Source organism: Silene latifolia, chromosome 5 (genome assembly GCF_048544455.1).
Source record: "Silene latifolia isolate original U9 population chromosome 5, ASM4854445v1, whole genome shotgun sequence".
Lineage (NCBI taxonomy): Eukaryota > Viridiplantae > Streptophyta > Magnoliopsida > Caryophyllales > Caryophyllaceae > Silene > Silene latifolia.
In genome coordinates, this window is record NC_133530.1 from 88,758,621 (window position 1) to 88,780,385 (window position 21,765).

A 21,765-nucleotide genomic window follows, 5' to 3' on the forward strand; every position below is an offset into this window, starting at 1 on the left:
GAAAATGTTTGTAATCCCCTGATTAGGGTAAATCATATTAACACATGGGTTTTTCTAATATGTACCTAATGGCACATGTTAAGGTGCTAATTACATAAAGATCAAATGAATATCTCATGAGAATTTGAAATGTTAATTCACAATTACCATATTTAGAGGATTATTCTTGCAAATCCTTCTTTAATTAGCATTCTTAACATGTGCCATTTCGGCACACGTTAGAAAAACCCTACATAATAACATCAATACAAAGAAGTATTTTTGAACTAGGTAAGATACAACATCCTATAAGTTAGGAAACTAAATTATTTACAATATTTACAATCTCTATTACTCCCCCAGGGTTGGAGCGGGAGGTGGACGAACATTCAGACTCGACCAGAATCGTGTAAAGAACTGGCGCGATAGACCCTTGGTAAAGATATCACAGTTAATATATTATACAACTGGTTGCGGGAGGTGGACAAACGCTCAGACTCGACCAGAATCGTGTAAAGAACTGGCGCGATAGACCCTTGGTAAAGATATCACAGCTAATGTATTATACAACTGGTTGTATATACAATTTATTCAATGTAGTTGAGCTTTGTTATAAAGTTATCGAACTCTACTAACAAAATTATGGAGCTATGATATAAAATTATTGAGCTTAACAGAATAATTATTAAGCTCAATAGCTTCGTAAAATAATTCAATAACTTGTAAAATAGCTCAACAACTTTGCGTAAGAGCTCAACAAGTTTAATGCGGTTGTACAATGCTACTATACAACTAGTTGTAGGATAGTATTTGTAATTTGCTTTTGGGCATTCAAATAAGAAGCTTAAACACATAAACTCCTCTTTTATCTTCGTACCGAAAAAATGAAAGGTCTTTAAATTAATTCAAAGCAAAATATTTACATGAAACGTTATTATTCATACACGATTTTAATAATTAAGCGTATAGTAATGGTCTGAATTTTTTTGAATGTGTTCCTAATAAAAAAAAAAAAAAAAAAAAAGAAGCAAAGCCTTCATCATTTCGTCATCATCTTTACTCCATGGATTAGAGAAACTTCTTAACTGTAGAATGTGTAAGTTTTTGCCGAAAGTATGATCTGTCTTAGTGCTCCAATGGGTGATAACACCATTATCAAAACTCCAAGAATAATGCAAATCTGAAGTCCACCAAAAACGACACATCAGCTTGTGACGAAATGTGACCCGTTTTCAGCCAGACTTATTGGTCTTAATATTAGAATTTCAATTGTGAACATAAATTAGTGACTTACCCAATTTATAGTCCATGATAGGCCAAATTTCTTGGGTTTATATATAGAAAGCCACATAATACAAGGAAGCTGTCAAAAATTATAAACATACAAAAAAATGTAAATAAATGTGTCATTATAAAATTTATAATCATAGTTAAGCAATAATAATAATAATAATAATAATAATAATAATAATAATAATAATAATAATAATAATAATAATAATAATAATAATAATAATAATAAGGGGTCAGACTTAGTTTTGTTGTTGCTAAGGGGATGGGGGCCCAAATTGTCTCTCGGCTCCCTATCAATTTCATGTAAACTTTTATCTATAAAAGCTACGCGCATCCATAATAATAATAATAATAATATATAAAGAATAAACTTACAAAGTAGGTGGTAGGGGCAAATGCAAAACCTCCAAAGAAACCAAGTAGACCACCAAAGAAGGGGAATGTAATGGCAATGAACATAGTAAATGCTGTGAAATTATAGACAAGGGATTAATTAATAGTTATCACAAGACAGATATCCGTCACAGATGATATTTTGTGCATTTTCATAGCTTGTGGTTAGGAGAATCCAATAATGCCAACAATGATATTATTTTTAAGTGATTTAGGAATTAGGAGTGAATTGCTTACCAACGTAGAGATTGCGTGTAATAAACCTTAGTGTCCGAGTAGGCCTGAAGTTGAGCTTTTTTACTAATACGGTTTCTAACATGTCGAACACAGGCATCGCGTATATCTGGTTTCATAAACACGTACACATATGTGACCAAGTCAGTTTCTGAACTAAAAACACATTATTTACCTTACCATTCAAGCTAAGATCAGATCTAGATCCAGGTCAGTATTAGTGACCCCAAAACTAGATATGGTTCAAAGTTCAATGTTAACCTTATTAAGTTTACATCGATTAGGAGTTATCTTTAAAATTACCTGATAGCTTCCGATAACATGAATGACAACAAACAAGTTAGCCAAAGCAATGAGCCAAACTGGCTTCTCCAAAGATATGAGGACATCATCAGAAACAGCATTGCCAAAGATCCAATATCCGAGAAGAGAAACCGGAAAATAACACACTGCAACAACAATGTAAGCAACAACTACACCCTTCCACATTGGCCCTTTCGAAGGCTTTTCCGGTGTAGAAGGGATTGTAGCTTGGATTTCTAGGACAACATTATGTCCCGCATATGCGAAAGCTACTGTTCCGAGTGCATTGAAGAAGTCTAACACTTTTGCTGCATTGCTCTGCCCTAGTAATGCATATGATACTTCTGGTTGTACTCCTTTGTGTAAGGATGATGTCCATGCAATTGTTGAGTAACTGTTTTTAGGAAATCAACTCTTAGGTTAGTCGTCTACCGATACACAAATTCTTGTTTTAGACGATCACTTTTCGTCTGTAGTTTTAGATAGCATATGCGATCATTTTATGGTTTAAATGTAACCACACTGGTACAGTCAGTGTTACAGCTTATGGTAACTTGTTTTTCAATAGTGGTCACATTTGACTGTAAAATGGTTACAAAATCACGTCTTATTACTAAGGGCATGTCTGACGCTTCAGACGGGCATATGTGACCATTTTAAGAAACGTTAAATGCATAATTGTTAACTGTTTTTAAGAAATCAACTGTTAGGTTAGTGTCTATCGATACACAAATTCTCTTTTCAGACGATCACTTTTAGTATGTAGTTTCAGACAGCATATGTGATCATTTTATGGTCAAATGTAACCACAGTTGTACAATCAATGTTACAGCTTAAGGTAGCTTGTTTTTCAATATTGGTCGCATTTGGCTGTAAAATGGCTACAAAATTCCGTCTTATTACTTCAGACATGCATATGTGACAATTTTAAGAAACATTGATACTAATTAAACACATAATTAAAACGGAGAGGTTCAAATGACGATGAACGTACCTCAATGACATAACAGCGGCCGCCAATGAGACACCGGCGATGGCATTAAAATTAGGAAGGTGAGAGAGAACAAAGTGAACGGAGGCGAAAATCATGATAAAATAGGTAGTCTTAATATTATCGTTCTTGCATTGTTTATTAGCACAAATCAAGTCATGGAATTTCTTAAGGGACTTGCCACCGGTGACCATGTAAACAATGTCTACACCCACCTCTACAACTATTTGTTGAGGAACCACAATCCATAACCCTAACTTATCTCCGAAAGCATGTTGTCCGAGCTCATGGTATCGATCAAACCGCTTTCCAGGCACCATTTCATGCATCTCCACCATTTGCCATAGGGTGTACAATGTTATCACCCATGATAGTACTAATATAGCCACTCCTGGTCCCCTGTCGTACAAAATTGAAAATTATATACAAATCGTAACAAAATTAAGTTCAAAAGAACCGGGGCAATGTTTCTTCATGGGCCGCAAACATTGCCCTGCTCTTCTCGGCTAAAAAAAAGCTGAATTGAACTTAATTGAGCTAAACTGAACTGAATGAAGCTGAACTAAACTGAAATAAGAGTTAATTTGTGAAGAGATGGGTTAAGCTGGACAGAAATGAACTGAAAGAAACTAAACTAGAACAGAAGTGAACTGAAATGAGCTGAAATTAAGTTCAAAAGAACAGGGACTAAGCCCGACATTTGACATTTAATTGAGTACAAATTAAAGAGAAAGAAATGTACCATCCAAGCTGAGACATGGCAAAAGGAAGGCCAAGGACACCAGCACCAACCATGGCGGTAACATTGTGAAAAGCGGAATACCACCATTTTGCCTCTCTCGACGATGATATTGGTAGCCAATCTTCTATTTCCTTTTGTCTCTTCATCTTCTCATCCATTTCAGTCTGATATATACCAACATTTTATAATCAGAATTACATAAAATATGTAAAGGCTTAATTACATTTTAGTGTTTAAGAAATTAATTATGTATTGACGTTTACAAAATTAATATAAACATACTCGTCGATCACATTTCAAAATCAATTATATAAAGGAGACGTAATCAAACAAATCCAGAACATCCGGTCTTTCATATCATCGTACACCCTAATTTTATCACCGGTCTGAATTCTAAATTTCATCTAATTGGAAACTCTCATGACTTGAACTTGGTGGCCTCTCACTAAAAGGCATGATAGTCTAAAAAGTCAAACTTCGAGATGTTGTAGTACAATCTAAAACCAGATGGAAATACTTGTACATGACGATTTTATGAGTACTATTCATTCATTGAATTTATAGTTAAATGAAAAATGTTTCGCACATAAATATAAATATAAATATGTTCGTTAATCTTATAATCCTCCATAATATTCAACTATCTCATCAAATAAAGCATTGCAAAATGCAAAAAACAGGTAAAATGTAGTAAAACTTAGCTCTATATCATCAAAATATAAAATAAATGTGAAATGAGAAAGAACATTATTACACATTAAGAGGCGAATAAACTCTAAATTGTACCAAAAAAAAAGGTCCAAATATGACAGAATTTGAGCTACAAGCAAAGAACATATAGTACTACTTCCTCCGATTCTTTAGAATTACTCAATTTATTCAAAATATCCCTCGTGAATTTTGGAAATTGGGCAATTAAAAAGAATCAAAGTTAGTATGAAACACGAATAGCTTAAACATAAAAAAAAAATGCGAAAAAAACATAAATTTAAAGAGATAAATTGAGTAGTACTTCTTTGTTGATGCGCCCATACGAGTTGATATTTGGACTTGTCATGATTTATTTTTTGGAATTTAAATGAATGTCTAACCAAAAAACGTAACTTTATTACCTAGAAAAAATTATAAATGGGTAATTATAAAGTTGGGATTTGGTGGAAAAAGCAAAAAAATGGCTTACGGCGTAAGACTTGCTAGCTTTTATATAGTATAATTATCAAAGTCCAATTCTGTTGAACATTACATCCTTGCATGAATGTTTTTGTACAATTTACGTATTATATAAAACCATGTTGGAGAAGGGTTTAGTATGAGGTTTCCATGGTTGACCTTGACATGTTCCAAAATGAAATTAAGGTTACCGAAATTACGATATTTAGGTTCTCAAGGTATGTCTTTAGAGTACACGTTGGAAATTTTTTTATTGATGGTTAAAGTTAAACCAATACTTTAGGTTATAATAACAAAACTTTCTGAGTTTCTGGCATAAGAAAATTAAACACGATAATAGTTATAGGCCATGTTTGGCAAACGACATAAGTAGATTCATAATAGCGGATAACGTTAGCAGAATACGACATTTTAATAGCAAGTTTGACTATCAAATTAAATTAGCAGGTTAAGAAAGAATGTTTGTTAATTAGCAGATTATAAAATAATAAGAATGATTTTATGTATAAATTAAATAGGGTAATACAATATGCTACTATAATTAGCAGCATATTCAAAAATAGTAGATTTCGTCCAATATATTATTAGAATATGTCGTTTACTAAACACATGAAAATAATAGATTAATTGGTCAACATACTAATTAAATCGAAATCTACTAATTTTACTCAATATACTGTTTACCAAACAAGATTTAGTCATGTGAGAGATATGTGCATGAATATAAGCAAATTGTATCTCAGATGTTCGTTTTTGTAAGAGTAAATTATCAATTACACCCACGTCAAATACACATTTTTACATTTACTCCCACGTCAAATTTTTTTTTTAAATTACGCCCAAGTTAATAGCTCAGTTTACAAATTGCACCCAAGGCCATTTTCAGGTGAAAAAATTAATAAAATGACGATTTTGCCCCTGCATTTATTTTCTTCTTCATGCTTCTCTTGCAACCAGAGCCCAATTCACCATTTATTTTCTTCTTCATGCTTCTCTTACAAATTCACCATTGCAACCAGAGCCCGCTTCGAACACCGTCTGACCACCACAAGAGCAGCCTCAACCGAGCTACAAACAAACAAAACCCTTTAAACTTCCCCGTCCCCTTATCAATCCCAAGTGGTCTCCTCAATCTCCCCAAATTTGTACCCGTTAACTTCTTCGGGTCCAATTTCGCCAACACATTGCTCACATAAATCTTCCTTTGTGTATACTTCCTCTATTTCGAATTGATGAGGGATAAATTAAATTGGGAATTTGGGGACTTTCTCTATTTCGAATTGATATAAATTAAATTGGGGATTTGGGGAAGATGAGGGAGAAACTAAATTGGGGAAGATGAGGGTGAAATATTGGTGCTAGCAATTCGAAAGCCGAGTCAAGTTTGAAGATCGTAAAGTAAGAAGAAGGGGAAAAAACAAACTGACAAGTAAGAAGAAGGAAGGGAGGGCAAAAATGTCCTAAAATCAATTTTCTACCCAGAAAATTTGAATTTTGACGGAAAAGTGGCCGGATTCCGATATTGGGTGCAATTTGTAAACTGAGCTATTAACTTGGGCGTAATTTAATAAAAAAATTTGACGTGGGAGTAAATGTAAAAATGTGTATTTGACGTGGGTGTAATTGATAATTTACTCTTTTTGTAATTGTGATTCCTTGTCAGCCAATTACAGGGTTAAAATCAAATCACTAAGATTAGATTTTGATTGTAAAATCGTAAAATTTTATAAACTAATCAGGAAAACAACTATATATCGATATAACAAAATACGGTAAAAACATATATTTAGAGCTTAAAAAATACGGGGTAACATATTACTCCATCCATTTCGTTAGATAAATTTTAGAGATTATTTACTTTTGGGATGGTGTTTTATAAGGAGTTCGTGTAAATGTCTTTACGTTTACAAATTTTATATATACCATCGGAATTTTAAGATCCTACAAGCTTAAGATCATATATAAAATCGGAGTTTACCATAATTTCATAGAGACATCAATTTGTCACTCTTATTATACTCTAAAATAGTGAAATAAAACAAATGATGCAAACCAAGTTTGGCAAATTAAAAAGAATACACAAATTGTTGAATAAAACAGTTGCGTTTTTTTTACGATTATAGATTAATAAGTACTAAATGGAAGAGTAATTTTGAACCAACGTTAATAATAAAAGAGTTACAAAAGATACTCAAAAGGATTACTGATAAATAGATGATCTCTAAATAACTTATTATTGAGAGACCGTTCTTTCCAAGACTGTAATCTTAAAAACATGAAAATAATGAAATCGAGGCACGAAATTATACCGAAAAGATAGAAAACATACATTAGAATGGTTGTTAAGAGGACCTTGAGAACCCATGGCTTAGCTTCAACGTACAATAGTAATAAATTTGTGTTACGACTTACCGTAATTAGGTAGGGATGACAGGATTTGAACCCGTGGAAGATTCGAGAATTACTAGTATAGCACCGGTGCAAGCACGATTTATGTATAAGTAGATGAGTTTTTAGGGAATAATGATAGAATCAGACAAATAACATGGGAGATACTTATAAGCAGATAATTCTAAATATAGACAATATAGATTCTTACAAATTGGATATTAAAATTTAAAATTAAAAATTAAAAATAATAGTTGTAAGTATTTAAACAGCCCATTATTTTATAATTATTCTCTGTTTCAGTTATATTGTGTACGTGAAATATCTGTCTTAATAACGTACGTTATATTAGGAATAACAAATTCGGTCCTAAATGAGTATTTTGATTTTTGACTAATTTAAGCACGTGATTTTCTTACTTAAAATGGTTGATTACGTAGTGGGAAATTAGCTGCAAAATCGAGATTGACAAGTTGGAGTTAAATGTAAATTATATTATTCATCAAAATAAATTATCGTATAAGACGGTTTTACATAAGACATTGTGTAAAACGAATTTTTTATGTCCATTTTTTGTCTTTTAGAACATTTTTCCTTAATTTATAGATTCGTTTTACACTATATATGAATGTACAATTGCTTTACAAGAGATATATTGTTGCAATAATGACATTCTTATGAATTTATTTTGTGAAAAATTGAAAAAAAATTGCATTACTTGTAAGATACCCTCGCTATCCCGATTATTTATTTACCTTTGGTTTTGACACAAATACTAAAAAAAGAGGACGTGTTAATTATTGGATGACAAAATGGCCAAATTGAGTGTGAATAATCAAATTGCCCATTAAAAAACTTCTCAAAATAAAAAGATAAACATTTGACTGAGAAACTCAAAAAAGAAATAGGATATAAAGTAAACTTAAAAGAGGTGATTTTAAGCCAAGAAAGCGGGCCTAAACGGATCTACTTTTAAGTTTGAGTACTTGACTGGATTGATTCTATTTATGGCCCAAATACCTTGTTTTGGGGTACATGGGGCCATAAAAATACTTCCTCTAATCCAAACCAAAGGTAACACTTGCTTTTTGGCACTATTTATGGTCGTAGGGAATCTTTGATATTATTCTTAATATATAAGACAAAATATAGTCATGAGAGATCTTGTTTGATTTATCGTCATGAATACTAAAAGAATATCAATTTTTTATAATTTTTAATAATGTGTAACTAAAGATATTCACGTTGCAAAACGTGTCTCGGCAAGTGTGATAAAGCAACTGTTACCTTTGGTTTGGATGGGATGGAGTATCAGTTTTCACATTCACAAATAATTCACAAATTGTTGTATAAGACTGTCTCATACCATAAGACCAATCCATTAATTATAAGGCCCAAAAAACTAAAAGACATTGGAAAAAATTACAAAGTTGGACTATATAAAACTGAACTCTAATTGAAGTTAACTGTCATCTTCTTTTAAAAAAAAACCACTTCCACCACTTCACCTGTGTCCTCCCTTTTACTACGTCCTCTTTGATCACGTCAAACCTCGCTACCGATGCGGCGATCTAATAACCATTCAACCCTATCTTGGCTCAACCTTCAGGCTACACTTATGGACTACTACTTCCACCCCCAATCCCGACCTCAAACAACGACATTATTTTATGCACGCAACATCTCGAATTTTTTAGTTTATTGGTGTTGATTAGCAAAATAATTAGGGAAGTAGTGTTCGTTTGAAAGTATTTGGGCTTATGGTGTCCACGTCATCACTTTTTATTTTTTTCCAATTTTTATATGAAACCAGGGGCGGATCCAGGGGGTGGCCCGGGTGGGCACGTGCCCACCATGAAATTCTAAAGATTTATGTTAAGTATTAGGTATAACTAATAATATCACTAATTGAATATGGCGCGGTGGTAAGAGCGTGACACTATTTCCCAGGGATCTTGGTTCGATTCCTGCTGCACTCGACTTTTTTATAAATAAAACAAGAAATTTATGTTGTTGGTAGGAATTGAACCCCTGTCGTTTTAGTAAAAAATTTCAAATAAGACCGCTTTGACAACTCTTATTTTCGTATGTTTGAGGAATTAAAAATTACTATAAACCATAATTCAAGGTTACTCATATGGTGTTTAACTCATTACTCTTTGCTTATTCGAGTTTGTACTCTAATATATCTATAAAATAATAAATTTGCATCAAGGATTTTAGCAATCGACCTTGAAATTCATGGTTTAGTTATCGAATTTTTCGAGACCATATTTTCAACCGATATTTGCCACGGTGGAAAAAAAAATTGTGCCCCCCTTAAAGGAAAATTCTGCGTCCGCCCCTGTATGAAACCGCTAGGAATCTTAGCGGTTTCACTTAAGATTTTTTTTTTATATAAAAGGCAAAACCGCTAAGAATCTTAGCGGCTTACCTACCGTCATATTGTAGTGTACCCTTGTAAAATTGTTGGAAATTTGTGAAAATTTGTGGAAAACGCTAAGGACCTTAGCGGGTTTCCTAGATTTTTTTTTTTTTTTTTTTTTTTTTTTTTTTTTTTCAAATATTTGGACGATGACGTTTTGTAAAGCCCGCATTAAGGTTAACGGCGAATGGCTTTACCTAAAACACGAAAAAAAAAAAAATACAGTGATGACGTGGACACACCATGTCAAATACTATCAAACGAACACTACTTCCCTAATTATTTTGCTAAATAACACCAATAAACCAAAAAATTCCAACATCTCCCTACAAATTTTCATCTAAGGCTATGAGTTATACCATAACCCAGTAAGTTGTTACACTAAAACTGTTGGTCATTAAGCTAAAACTCAGACTTCACGACTCTTAAACTGCAAACTTGAAATTGAAATTGTGAGTTATGAAGTTAAAACTCGTAAATGTTAAACTAAATATATATATATATATATATATATATATATATATATATATATATATATGCTCCAATTAAATTATATAATCTTTTCATAAATCTCAAAGTTGTCAACATAAAAAGGTAAGTATTCAAATTGTCAAAGTTTTCACCATTTAAAAGTGTGTTCAAAATATGTCAAAGTTGTCAACATAAAAAAGTGAGTATTCAAAGTTAAATCAATAAGTTAAAATTTATAATTGCTGATTTAAATTTATAATTGCTGATTTTTAAATCAAATTTCCAAACCTGATGGTACTTATTGTTCATCGTGATATCAATGATCATCTTCTTTTAGTGTAGTTGATCGCGCGGTCAAATGTTAGGGAGAGAAAGTCGACCGAATTTAATGACGTCAATAGTCGCTGAAGATGTTGGGCCCTCGGTGAATACTCGGATAACAAAAACGGTGTTGAAAGGGTCGTATTGATGGCAGTAGAGTTGGTGGTGGACTGGTGGTAGAGGTAGATCATGTGGTGTGAGTTTATGGAACTTTGTTCCTTCCTTCTTGTTATCAGATGTTCATGGAAGGAAGGAGCTTTCAATTCTAACTAACTCTTTGTTGGGCTAACTTCTTCTATTGGACAATTGTCGAAAAAAAAAAACTTCTTCTATTCGGCCCGTCCTATGCTATAGGACGGTCCTATAGGAGAGTTGCTGCAAATTAATAATTTTATAGGACCAATTTTATCAAAAGAATAGCCTAAATGACACAAAGTCCAACTAATTAAGTTAATAAATGTGTACAAAAATTGTTTATTTTGATAACATAATATTATCTTGATAACTTGCATATTTAAATATGTCGATATTCATTATAAGATATCGGATAATCAAATAAAACTAAAATATGAATGTAATTATATGTTAACTTTGGGCTTTTCTCCTTTTAGGTCAGTCATATACTATAGGGCGGTCCTATAGAAGAGTTGCTGATCGTAAAATCAAAAACTTGGAAAACTAATGTCATCATGAATAATGACATAAGATTTAGAATAGTAAAAATGAACCTGAAAAATGTAACATTGTATCAGAGTTACTTTTAGAAGTGATCATGGTCGGGCCAAATTTGATCTGAGCTTTGACATTAAAATAGTGCCCAACCAGCTATTGGGCTGGGCCGAGCTATACATATGGGTATTTTGATTGGCTTGAACCACGGTTACACGGGTTTTGACCGCATTTTCAGGCCAAAACGGGCCTTGAGACATGTGGTCTCTAGTTGGTTTTATACGAAGTACTTCCTCTGTCGCGGCCATTTATTTACCGATTTTATTTTGGAGTGTATCAATCAATTGTTTACGTTTTTATCTAAAGAATGTTTTTGAACAATTTGATTAATTATATTTAATTTGGTCACCTTGTTATCAAATAATTGGTCATCCTCTTTTTTTTTAGTATTATACCAAAATCAAAGATTAAAGATAAACAAATAATCGGGACGGATGGAATATTGCAAACAACAAGTGTGGTTCCGCAATTCATATCATAGTATACTAGTATTTGTGCCCGGCTTCGCCCGTGCTACCTCTACTTATCATTAAATTTTTTTTCATTAAATAAAATTACTTAAAGTTGCATAACCCATAAATTTATCATTAATATATTTTTCTATGACATATCCTAAAATTACGATGAAATTAAAATTTTGAGACAAATTCACTACTCCCGCTATTAATATTTTACTCTTATTAATGAAACAATAGTAATAACAATTCACTACTTACCCGTAATCATTGTTACTTTCACTACTCCCGCCGTAATTATTGTTGCTGTTACTACTGCCGCATTAATATTATTGATAATTTCACTACTCCCGCCATAATTATTGTTACGTTCACTATTACCACATTAATATTGAGTATTTTACTACTCCCGTTGTTGTTTCTACCAGTTGTACTAATGTCGCTGATAATATTATTACTTTTACTATTCAAATGAGTGATTACTATCATATAACTATATCCAATGTTACTACAATTCTTTTCTTTATTGACAAAATTACTTTTACTACTTAGGCATGCAATTTTAAGAGGATTATATATTTATATAAGTATATTACATATATGCATTAAATCAAATCGAAAGAATTATGCAATATTATATATTATGGAATCTAACTTGAATTATTTATAACCTACTTATTATATTTTTGTATGTTAAATAATTAACATCTCAATACATCTAATAAACTATAAAGTTTAATAAAATTGCATAGATTTTAAATTTAATATATACGATGATAATAATTAATACCATAGTTGTGCATATTTATACTAATTAATTATTTTATTTTAAAAAAATTGACCATTTTCTAATTTTCTATAAATATTTAGGAAATTATCAAGCATCTTCTTTCTTTTAATCTCCTTGAAATTGATCATTTTAATTAATTATTTTATTTTAAGGAAATTGACCATCTTAATTAATTATTTTATTTTAAGGAAATTGACCATGTTTTAATCTCTTACAAATGTTTAGGAAAATTACCAAACTTCTATATAATTTAATTTTAACCCAAACTATATAATATTTGCATTGAGATCCCTTAACCGGGTCCATCACACGGTGTTATTGCTTTAAAACTATATAGTATAATTAATTTGTATAACTTTCTTTAATTACATTGAAGTCCCTTGGTTTCTGGATTTAATATATAACTAGGTTTGGTGTCCGGCTACACCCGGGCTACCTTTATTTAACATCTAAATTTTATTTTCTATGAAATATGATTTCTCTAAATTTGGTTAACACATACATTTACAATTTATATATTGAAATTATGATTATGATGAGAGGTAAAATTAATCAATAAATTATGAGACACGTTCACCTCTCCCACTGTTAATATTATTACTTTCACCAGATCCCTTGTTAATACTATTACGTTCACTACTTCTTCGGTTACTGTTCTTTGTTTTACTATTCCTGCTATTTTTACGGTTAACTCGTTAGTTTTGTCAAGCTCGTATATTTAAATAAATTAATATTTTCTTAAAATCGAATTGTTAGTTAATTTTTTATACTTTTTTCGTTGTTCCTACTGCTACTTTCATTACATGTGTTGTGACTATTATTACTTTCACTTCTCCCGCCGTCATTATTTTTTCTTTCACTACTCCCGCATTTATTATTGTTAATTTTACTACTCCCGTTGCTATATATTATTGTTGCTTTTACTACACATATGGAAGGTTACTATCATAATAGTTGATTATTGTATTAGAGTTATATATTTAATAAATGTGAAATATTAGATTAGAATATTATTTAAGAGCAATCATTATTATTTACTAATTAAATTACAAATCTAATGAATTATAGAATATTATATTTTTTGGAAATCTGACTTGATTTGCTTACCTTTTAATAGTTTCCAAAATATAACATATACTTATATTATATTTATGTATGTTAAATAATACCATAAGTGGGACTCATTTATTTAAGGAAACTCGCCATATTCTAATATTCTCTAAATTTATACTTTTAGCCAAACCTATATAATATTTACATTGAAGTCCATTGTTCAGGTCCATCACACGGTGTTATTGATTTAAAACTATATAGTATAATTAATTTGTATAGATTTATTTAATTACATTGAAGTCCCTTGGTTTCTGGATTTAATATATAGTATTGATTGATATTGATACTTCCTAGTTGTAGTAAACCAAATAGTTTCATGATGGATATGTAAAACGTACTAGCTAGCCAGATACTATTCGCAATTACTTCTTATATTTCGCTCATTTGTTTATCTTTAATTTTTTTGATAAAAAGACAACAAAAATGGTGGGGATTACTTGTGGTGGTTGTTAGTGGATGATAAGTGGACCATAAAGGAAGTGTATCGATCAAATTACACATAAAAAATCTTTCTAATATAAAATGGCAAATAAATTAAACATGCTAAAATAAAATAGATAAACATATCAATTCATGGATTATACAACCAGTTGTATATGTTGTACGGTGTAGAATATGAGCTTTGTGATAAAGTATCCGGGTTTTATGTTAAATAATATGAGCTTCTATTTACACATTAAAAACATGAACTTTGAATTACCTAAAAAAAAAATACATATAAGCTCAGATTCTTAACCTTGGTTGTGCAAAGCTTATGATATAACTGGATGTATAATCCTATTTGTGTAAACGTAATTAATGAAAACTAATTTCATTTAAAAAACAGCAAGCGAGAAAAATAACAAGGCAATAACGATGTTATCAATCTTTCTTTTCTCATTTAAATTTATTATCTAAAAAACTCCACAAATCCTACGGAACAATAAACAAGTCCCTTACAATTGCACGACCTAATGAATAATGAGATAGACGAACTATTAATCGAATGATTATTAACTAGTTTAGATCCCGCGCAATAAATGCGCGGTATTTATAGAGTTCTTATTTTTGTATTACTAAATCATATTAATTTAACACCTCATTAATTTTTTATATTTATGTAAAAAAAAAAATCATATCTCACGTCATTATATTTTGATATGAGAAAAAAAAAAAAATTTGAGCCGTAAAATTATTCAAGAAAATTGAGTAAAATTGAACTGTAAAATAATAGTGGTATCTCATTAATTGTTCATTTTTCTCGTTCTATTTGTTTCGAGCAAAAAAAATTAAAACTGGAAATTAATCAAAGTGAATTGAGTAATGTACTTAAATATATTTTTTTAAAAAAACGTTTTTTTTATACCACATAACTAATGGTTTATAGTTTTATATTGTGTATACTTTAATTAAAATATTATAGTTTAGTATTTAGTGAAAATTATATATATTGATGAAGATTAATTTTAATGAAAAGAAATATATAATTACATTATAATTATTAATTTCCTAATTTAGTGAATAAAATTAAATTATCAATAACTTCCTTAATTAAAAAAGATGCTTTTTGGAGGGAAAACTTGTGAACTCACCTATTCATTTAGTAAATAGGGAATTATTATTCACTTAATAATACTACGCTTAATTAATGGTTTACTATTTTACTTGACAAATTAAATAACATGCATATGTAATGCAACCATAGTACCCTTGACAAATAACAATGTACTCCCTTCGTACCAATTATTTATTTATCAATTTTATTTGTTAAAAATATTTTAACTAAAGATAAATAAATGTTTGAAATGGAGGGAATACTCCACATATGTTATTTGGTCACATATTGTTGAATTCTTCTTTAAGTTTGTTGTATTCTTGAGTCAAGGCATAAAAGATTTGCATCTTCTCTTCATCCCCTTGTTTGTTGTTTTTCAACAATTCTTGTTTTGCGTCTTTGATTTGGATCTTCAACTCTTCAATCCTCTGTGTTTTTTCGTCATGCTCTTTTTGTAGCTTTTCCAACTCTATAACATTGCACAAAATAGAGCTTTTTAATAAAATTTGTTAAGATTGTAACTATTTATTCATTCTCCTAGTTACTTGACCTAGTAATTAATCCGTAGTTAATTCGACATATGTAAATATATAATTGAGACCGGGGAATATATAATTTCAAGAATTTACCTGAAATTTGAGGAGAAATCTCGAAGTCCATGACTTGGTTAGTTCCTGAAAAAAAAAAAAAACTACTAATATAACATACTCTATACATTTACGATCTCCGATTCAATAGAAATACCCCACTTTTTATGATTTATAAGGGATAATTAAATAGGGCAATTCTAAAAAATCAGAGGAAGTATCTTCTTAGTTATATGACTTTTGTCCATGTAACAAAATAATGTTCACCCGGTAATTGACACGGATGATTACGACGTGCAAACTTAAATGATAATAGATGTAAGATTAATACGGAGTAGAATTTAAAACATATACTCCATATAATTATTATACTCATAAATAATACTTTGTATAAAAAAGTAAACAAATACTCCCTCTGTCCCGGTTATTTGTTGTCCTTTTTTATTTTTGGGTGTCTCAGTCATTTGTTGTCCTTTCTATTTTAAGAATGAATTTGATGAGTAATTTGATCATTCACACTCAATTTATTCCACTTGTCATTTAGTAATTGGTCTAATCCCTTTTCCTTGGTCTTTGTGCCAAAACCAAAGGACAACAAATGACCGGGACGAAGGGAGTACTAATTCGGACGGAGATCTCTGCCCTTGTAACACTTGTAGATTAACAAAGGTAGTAACTAGTAATGTAGTCTGTATGATAAAAGATTGATTAGATTATACATACGTTAACCACTATGAACCTCGATGTCACACAAAATGCATGAAAATCTGAAAAAATGCAATGAGAATCAAGGAAAAGTCTGAAGTGTAAAAGACTCAATTCATTTACAAATTAAATAGGAAGAGGTCGTCCCATTATTTATAGCATGCAAGAAATGCGTTCACCATGCACACTCATGCAGCCATTTAGTGGTATTTGTGGTATTGGAAATATTTTTGAAGGGTACGATAAATTTTGTAAATATAACATAGTTTGCTCTATTTAAGGCGCACACAGATTATCATATATTTTAATTTGTAATTGTGTGAGTGTTGGTTTAATTAAATTTTACGAGGATTTAGTTTTAATTCTTTGTACTATGTTGTATTTTCCAAATAAAGATTTGTCTCACACACGGTTTTCATAATATTGATACAGTATATAATATGAAAACTCATTCATTTGTTTGTAAAACCATGTGGTTTTTTTTTCTTTTTCTTACGGGGTGTTTTCCTCAAAAAAAAAAAAAAATTGTATAACTAGTGGTATTTGTCGTATTGGAAATATTTTTAAAGGGTACGACAAATTTTGTAAATACAACATATATAGTTTGCTCTACTTAAGGCGCACATAGATTATCATATATTGTAATTGTGTGAGCGTGATTTAATTAAATTTTACGAGGACTTAGTTTTAATTCTCTGTACTATGTTGTATTTTCGAAATAAAGATTTGTCTCATACACGGTTTTCATAATAATGTCAGAAGAGGTTTGATCACATAGTCAATTGATATATTATTATATGAGAAGTCATTCATTTGTTTGTAAAACCATATGGTTTTTTCTTCGTGATGCATGTGATAACCTTCACAAGGTAACGGATCCATATTTTCGTCCTCGTTCATCAACAAATATTTAGTTCTACGCTAATTTTTGACTATCTAGCCAGTTAAAATGATGTATGTAATAACGAAGATCTCAATTGCAAAGGTTTCGATATCATGGAAACTCATTAAATAGGTCTAAACATGCACATACATAGCAAGAATTTAGTTCATAAATCAACAAGTTTTATTACAAAACCAACGACTAACCACATATAGTACACATGCCAAAGAACGAGTCAAAAAGTTATTACAATTATCTATTTTATAAATATAAAGCACTTACATGTAGATAGAAAAGTAATTGTCTTGTATGTAAGCTTATACTTCGTAGAATATAAAATGAGACAAATAGAATACTAACCTTATTAGTTATTGGTTATTAGAGATGAAATCGTCTTCACATGCAACAAGTTATACGTACAATTTGTTACATGCACTATGATCACAATTTTGAAAGGCTTATATAAGAAGGTAGCTAGGGTTCAAAATAGTACAATTTGCATGACTATATTGGAACACCATAACAAAAACAACTTAGAAAATATAAACACAAGAATCTTTCCTAATGATGAAAAAATAACAAATATAATTGGTTGAAATTGGTTCACAGAATTCTTACTCTTTGACCCTTTTGTGTTGTCTCAGATAGTCCCATCAAATTCAGAATAATTTTTTGTGTATTTTGGCACACACATGTTGCATTTTTCAGGGTGATGCCCTCATGTGAACCTCTCCACCTTGTATAGTTTTTGGAGGAAAACTACATGCATGAACACTCGATCATAGCCTTTCTTTTTTTTTTTTTTTAATAAGGAAAGGAAACTAGGTTAATCTAGGATCAACCTATAACATCCTTGCGGATGAAAGTGGATGAAGAAAATCAGCGAGATTTTCAAAATATCAAAATATCCACAAAAAGGTAAACAAGGGCACAAAGAAAAGACTTTCTCGAAAACAAAGTCAGAAACTTTGAAACCCATGAAAAAAAAACCATCAACTCAAAAAACAACCAAATCTGTAGAGGAAACCGATCTGATATCCCTAATAGACAAACAAAGTCACAACGAAACACATACTTGAGAGAAGCAATATCCTTGAAAGGAGGAAGGAAATGAAAACAGCAGATCTCAAACATTGAAAACAGATCAACATTAGAAAAGCATTCAAGAAAGCAATACTCCAATACATTCATCATATGATCTACCATCTCCGAAAGCAACACTAATGTGCTATTATACTCCGTGTTTAGTCCAAAGACATTATCATAACTTACCTTCTAATATCAATAATGATTTGATTCAATTTGAAGATAATTTCTTAAAATATTTCTCTTTAATCCTTGATTTACACTTTCTCTAACTAAGACAAGTGACTTAAAAGAACTCTCCTAGGCTATTATGGAGAGTAATTTAAAGTCTAGTCTTTTGAGAAAGGTAAAAATCAAGAAAGAAAAAAATTCAGTTAATTGACTACAAAAAGATACGAAATCAACAAAATCATAAGGAGATGAGAAAAGAAAATGAAGAAAAGGGTTGAAGAAGGAAGGTGAATTGCTGTGGGAAGAAGATACAGAGAAACAAATTTCCCAGATCCCTTCCAAAATTCTGGAAAAATAGAGAGAGTCTCTTTCTCTCTCTATCTCTAAAATTCTTGTAAATTCTTGTTTTAGACACTTATTTAATTTAGTCTAAAACAATAAGACAAGGTTTTATAACCATTTATTGATCAAATATAATCACAATGATTCAACCAGTGTTCTAATTTATGGTAACTTATAACACCCTCATTTATTTAATAGCCTTTACTAGGCAATCCTAGATAAATATGAATGTTATTTGTTGGAGTAAACTAAGCAGTAACAATGTAAAGCAAGGAAATCAAAAGAGATATAACCCGATTCGTAGTGCCGTGGTAAGGGAGCCACTGCCTTGAAAACTATACTCTGGTACGACCGTGGTGGCGATCAGCTAGTGCCGGTAGTTCCCCAAGGATAACACTACAGTCTCCACGCAGTTTCGCCCACTCGGAACTGTGAGACTTGGAACGAAATAATTATCTTTACCCAGAAATAATATAAGAAGAGGAGAAAGAAGAGAGGGGAGTGATGTTTGTGTGTTCTGCTGTGTGTGCCTGGTGCTCTATTTATAGGAATTATGAGCAGGTAGAGGAACAAAAACGTGTTCCTAAAACACAAGCAACAAACCGAGAAACTGGGAGCAAGACTCTCTCCCACTAACAGTCATGTTGACTGACTGTTAACACAAAAACAAGCCCAATAACACACAAGAGCAAAAAAGGTAAAAGGGGGCCTTTGGCCCGCACCGCAGGTGCTCTACCCAAACCCAAACCCAAACCCGAGCTCGAGCCGGGCCGGGCCGGCGCGTGCGCGTTTGTGTGTGTTTGGACCCAAACCCACTGGCCCAATACTCCCAACAAAAGCCTCCTTGGTCCACACAATTAACTTGTGGAGGACACTAGTCAATATAAACTGACCAAGAAAGCCTTTACCCACCGATGTGGGACAAAGAATGAAAACTTGTATAAACCAAGTTGGCTTTTACAGCCATCAATTCCAACAATCCCCCACAGATGGCGAAGAAAATTAAAGAGAGGAAATTTCTGGGTAAAGGAAGGATTGGATACTTAGGTATCAATATCTTTCGATTTGAATTGACACTTTAGTGAAATGAGGAAACAACTTACTTACAACGAGAGAATATCTTGCGATTTGAATTCCTAGCAGAGCTTCGGTCGATACCCCCCACAACACATATCATACCTTCAGAATTAAGATCGTCCCGCGATTTTAAAGTGCAACGCGCTCTTTAGAGCTATGCGTTTACCTTGGTGTTAACAGAAGTGTTCACAAGACTTCTCATAGTCTTATAATCATCACACCTACGTAGGTGGCTCAAGTGCTTCCTAATAACACTTCTTGCATGAGCCATTACGGACAAATGCCCAACCTTGTATATGATTCATCAAGTGCATCTCAAAAGCACCACCATTTAAGGCTATGAATCACATAATGCCATAGGAATATAAACTTTGGGCCTAGTCACTCTTGAATTAAGCCCCATTCCCCTCGACGTTTCAACAACTAGTCTCCTAGTCAACCCCTTAGTAAAGGGATCAGCCAGATTGCTTTCGGACTTCACATAGTCCAAAGCGATAACTCCATTGTCAAGGAGTTGTCTAACTGCAGCGTGCCTGATTCGAATGTGTCGTTTCTTCGCATTATAGACACTATTCTTAGCAGCACCAATAGCTACTTGTGAGTCACAGTGTAAGGAGACCGGAATATTTTGTCCTCCCCACACTGGTACATCTGCCAATAGGTTTTTCAACCAATCAGCCTCTTGTCCTGCCAATTCAAGACCTATGAACTCCGACTCCATGGTAGAGCGTGCAATACAAGTCTGTTTAGAAGACTTCCACGATATAGCACCTCCACCCATGGTGAAGACATAACCACTAGTAGAACAAAACTCATCGTTACCTGAAACCCAATTTGCATCACAATATCCTTCTAACACAGCAGGAAATCTACTATAATGCAAACAAAGGTCAACTGTTCCTTTTAGATATTTTAGTAAACGACGAAGAGCATTTCAATGTTCATTACTAGGGTTATGTGTATAACGACTCAGTCTACTAACTGCATATGCAATATCAGGTCGAGTACAGTTCATAAGAAACATCACACTACCTAGGATTTTGGCATACTCTTCTTGGGATACACTCTTACCTGAGTTTTTACATAAATGTATACTAGCATCGTAGGGTGTCCTAGCAGGCACATCATGAAAGCAGTTAAACTTTTTCAACACTTTTTCCACATAATGAGATTGACTTAAAGAAATACCTTTAGAGTTTCGAATGACCTTAACTCCTAGGATTACATCAGCTTCTCCAAAGTCCTTCATCTCAAATTGTGATGACAGAAATTCTTTGGTTTTAATTATTATCTCCAAATTATTACCAATTATTAACATGTCACACAATCAAATTCTATTAATTTTAAATAAACACATGAATCAGAATTGTTTACCATATAGCCATTACTTACCAAAGTATTGTTAAATTTCTTATACCACTGTTAAAGTGCTTGTTTTAAACCATATAGAGATTTATTCAATTTACACACCTTATTCTCTTGACCCTTTACCACAAACCTTTCAGGTTGCGACATATAAATCTCTTACCTTAGCTCACCATTCAGAAAATCTGTTTTGACATCCATCTGATGTATAAAAAGGT

General features: G+C 31.8%; 1 protein-coding gene and 1 long non-coding RNA gene across 2 annotated transcripts; both read right to left on the reverse strand.

Moving 5' to 3' along the window:
* Positions 1–1,040: 1,040 nt before the first annotated feature.
* LOC141656235 (lysine histidine transporter 1-like) lies at positions 1,041–4,108 on the reverse strand. The gene is made up of 7 exons (XM_074463068.1): positions 3,936–4,108; positions 3,197–3,592; positions 2,203–2,596; positions 1,903–2,008; positions 1,648–1,739; positions 1,274–1,342; positions 1,041–1,159 (listed from the first exon to the last, which is right to left on the reverse strand). Exons 1-7 carry the CDS (start codon positions 4,091–4,093, stop codon positions 1,061–1,063), a joined length of 1,314 nt encoding a protein of 437 aa, XP_074319169.1. The 5' UTR covers positions 4,094–4,108; the 3' UTR covers positions 1,041–1,060.
* Positions 4,109–15,356: 11,248 nt separating this feature from the next.
* On the reverse strand, positions 15,357–17,969 carry LOC141657814 (uncharacterized). Its single transcript, XR_012548870.1, has 3 exons — positions 17,867–17,969; positions 15,961–16,005; positions 15,357–15,800 (listed from the first exon to the last, which is right to left on the reverse strand). It is a non-coding gene; the product is annotated as an uncharacterized LOC141657814 (long non-coding RNA).
* Between the last annotated feature and the right edge of the window lie 3,796 nt (positions 17,970–21,765).

Coding starts and splice junctions, on each gene's coding strand:
- LOC141656235 (XM_074463068.1), bottom strand. CDS start 4,093: ATGGATGAGAAGATGAAGAGACAAAAGGAAATAGAAGATTGGCTACCA. Junction 1,740..1,902: donor TACACGCAATCTCTACGTTG/GTAAGCAATTCA, acceptor ATAATTTCACAG/CATTTACTATGTTCATTGCC. Junction 1,343..1,647: donor TTGCCCCTACCACCTACTTT/GTAAGTTTATTC, acceptor AATTTTTGACAG/CTTCCTTGTATTATGTGGCT.